The 2,605-nt window shown below is 46.7% G+C and overlaps 1 protein-coding gene across 1 annotated transcript; it reads left to right on the plus strand.

Annotated features, from left to right (window-relative positions):
• LOC9637607 (molybdopterin biosynthesis protein CNX1) lies at nucleotides 1-1,645 on the plus strand. The gene is made up of 5 exons (XM_024663403.1): nucleotides 1-196; nucleotides 364-497; nucleotides 634-757; nucleotides 887-1,012; nucleotides 1,212-1,645. The coding sequence occupies exons 1-5, from the start codon at nucleotides 1-3 to the stop codon at nucleotides 1,643-1,645; spliced, it is 1,014 nt and encodes a 337-aa protein (XP_024519171.1).
• The last annotated feature ends 960 nt before the right edge of the window (nucleotides 1,646-2,605 follow it).

A 2,605-nucleotide genomic window follows, 5' to 3' on the forward strand; every position in this document is an offset into this window, starting at 1 on the left:
ATGGCTATGCTGTCGTGTCGTCGGATGATTCTGGCGATTATCCAGTGGTGGCGCCTGGACGCGGAGGACATCACCATAAAATCTGGGACTGTTGCGTACGTCACTACTGGAGGTGACTTCCTCACGTTTCACAGTTTCTCTTATGCGGAAAACGTCCTGTGCCTCGCGGTGCTGACACTGTTGTCCTGGAGAATACGTGCATTTTTTCGTTCGATGGACATAAGAAATTCGCGTCCTGTCCGGTGCTAGCCAAGGCCAAGATATACGCCTGTGGTATGGACTTTGTACTTGAAAGATCCTTTCACTCTTTAGGATTTCTTTTCACTCTAGAATCTGGTAGCTGGGAACTTTGTTTCAATCCAGGGTTTGATATTGCTAAAAGAGACAAAGTTCTATCAGCAGTAGCGGAAATAGCAAGCGTTGGGACTACAAAGGTTAAGGTAGAAAGCTGGAGTGTTTCTGTTTTTCCGTTGTACTTCACAGTCTTGAGTTTTCAGGTGTTTCCACGCCCCACAGTTATACTGTCCACCGGAGATGAATTAATAGATTATTCTGGAAATAGTTTACAGAGAGGCCAGGTGACAATATACGTCCACTTCTGTTGTTTCAAATCTGGCCTTTCGTTTTGCATAGATTCGGGATTCAAACAGACCTATGCTTGTTACAGCTGTTCGAAGTCATCAATGTACTTGTATCGATCTTGGAATCGCTAGAGATATTGAAACAGGGATAGAAGCAAAACTTGACATTCCTCAGGGTGTCGATGTTCTCATATCGATGGGGACAGGGATTTCGTGAAGCCAAAACTTGCTGAAAGGGGAACTATCTATTTCAACAAGGTTAGCTTTGTACAAGTCTTTCCTTTTGTTTTGTGCTCTGAAACCAGGGAAGCCACTGACGTTTGCAACACTTGCAGCCCCAGGAAGCAACAAGAAAATGCTTGTTTTCGGCTTGCCTAGGAACCCTGTCAGTGGCATGGTGACTTTTGATCTTATTACACTTTCCCTTGCAAGTAAACTTCTGCCAAGTTCCAGAATACATTCGAATGACAACTTGTTTTATGCAGAGTTCAAGCTAGAACACGTGAGCCAATCAAGCTTGATCCAACGAGGCCAGAATATCATCGCGCTGTTTTACAATGGGAGGACATTGAGATTTAGTCGGGGTACGTTTCAGCAGTTTCATTTAATGATTGCAACATGACGTTGCAGAGAGCACAGGACGACAGGCTAGTGGTTGCCTCTTGGTATGTGCAAACACGTTGCTCGAGCTTCCGAAAGGGCCTGGAGTCCTAACCGCTGGCTCTCTTGTTTCTAACAGGGATATCACGAGCAAATCAAAACCAGTGAAAACTCCGGACCCGACCAAGCCAGGCATAAAAAAAAGCATCCTAATCGTGAGTGACACGGAAGGTAAAAGCTGGACGCTCTTTTTCTGGACCATTGTTTTGTTTCTATCCAGCGGACAGAGAATAGATCAAAGCGGTAACAGGAGGATAGAATCTACCTTGGGGCTTTCAAGCAGCATTACGGTGGCTAGACCTTTTGCCTGGTGGCCTCCGGGTGTACAGCCAGTTCCTCCTGTTAGAGTATTCGTTTTGTTTAGAACTCGAAGCATATATTATGACGCACTCACCGGTGGTTAGTATCAGATCAATGTGTTGATTGTCACTCCAATCTCCAAGCACTTCCTGTATTTTTGGTATGCTATCTGGTATGATCGCTGTTACTACCACTTTCGCTCCTCCCAGGGTCTTCGAGAGACCTGCACGGCCCTTCAACACCGGTGCTCTCGAGGAGCGTGGCTGGGTATATTTTCATATCATTTGGACAGAAGAAGTTATCTCTTCGCTCGATTGTCACAGATAATAAACATGCCTGGAAATCCCAATGCAGTGCAAGTACCAGCGCTGCCGCATCGGTGACAAGAGAAAGAAGCACCCTCGCCATTCTCCCCATCACGACGCGGCTTTACATCCCAACGATGTCGAGCAGCTTCATCGCTGCACAAGGCGCTCGTGTTCCCATTGAGTTTGAGCTTTGGTTTGATCAAAATAAAACCAGGACAAAATAAAAATTTATAAAACAGAAAAAGATGGTAAGAAAAAAAAGAGGCAAGATGTGCTAGGAGAGTGATTTGGCTCTGTTGTAAATTCTAATGCTCTGGAGCTGGTTGACTCTTCTCTCTAAACTTCTAATTGCCTCGAGCTTCCTCTCCAGCCGCTGCTGCTCCACGGCGCTCATTTCTATGGCTTGAAGATCAAGGATTCGTTCGTCTTCCGGCGTGCCCGAGGCCTTGAGAAGCCGTCTCCTGGAGAAAACTTGCTTGCATCTATAGAATGTCATCCATGCGACCAGGGGAACGAGGAAAGCAGTGGAGCACCACGCAAGTATGAGGCTGCCGGATTTGTAGACCGACTCGGCCTTGACAACAACGAGAACTTGAAGCCCTCGCCTTGTAATTGGAACTTGGTCCGCTAGCAGCCCCCAGGTCGCAAATTTCCTCTGCCTCTGGATCTCAGCAGGGGTGACGGCAATCACAGCAGAGTAAGATGCAACCGAGAGAATGGAATTGCTCACGCACAGCATCATCGTCTTCCATCGCT

Source organism: Selaginella moellendorffii, unplaced genomic scaffold, assembly GCF_000143415.4.
Source record: "Selaginella moellendorffii unplaced genomic scaffold, v1.0 SELMOscaffold_99, whole genome shotgun sequence".
Taxonomy (NCBI): Eukaryota; Viridiplantae; Streptophyta; class Lycopodiopsida; order Selaginellales; family Selaginellaceae; genus Selaginella; species Selaginella moellendorffii.

Bases quoted from the DNA above. Each gene is read 5' to 3' on its own strand.
- LOC9637607 (XM_024663403.1), top strand. From the start codon at position 1: ATGGCTATGCTGTCGTGTCGTCGGATGATTCTGGCGATTATCCAGTGG. The intron at 498-633 runs GTGTTTCCACGC...CGTTTTGCATAG, and splicing joins TCACAGTCTTGAGTTTTCAG to ATTCGGGATTCAAACAGACC. The intron at 1,013-1,211 runs GTAAACTTCTGC...ATGACGTTGCAG, and splicing joins TATTACACTTTCCCTTGCAA to AGAGCACAGGACGACAGGCT.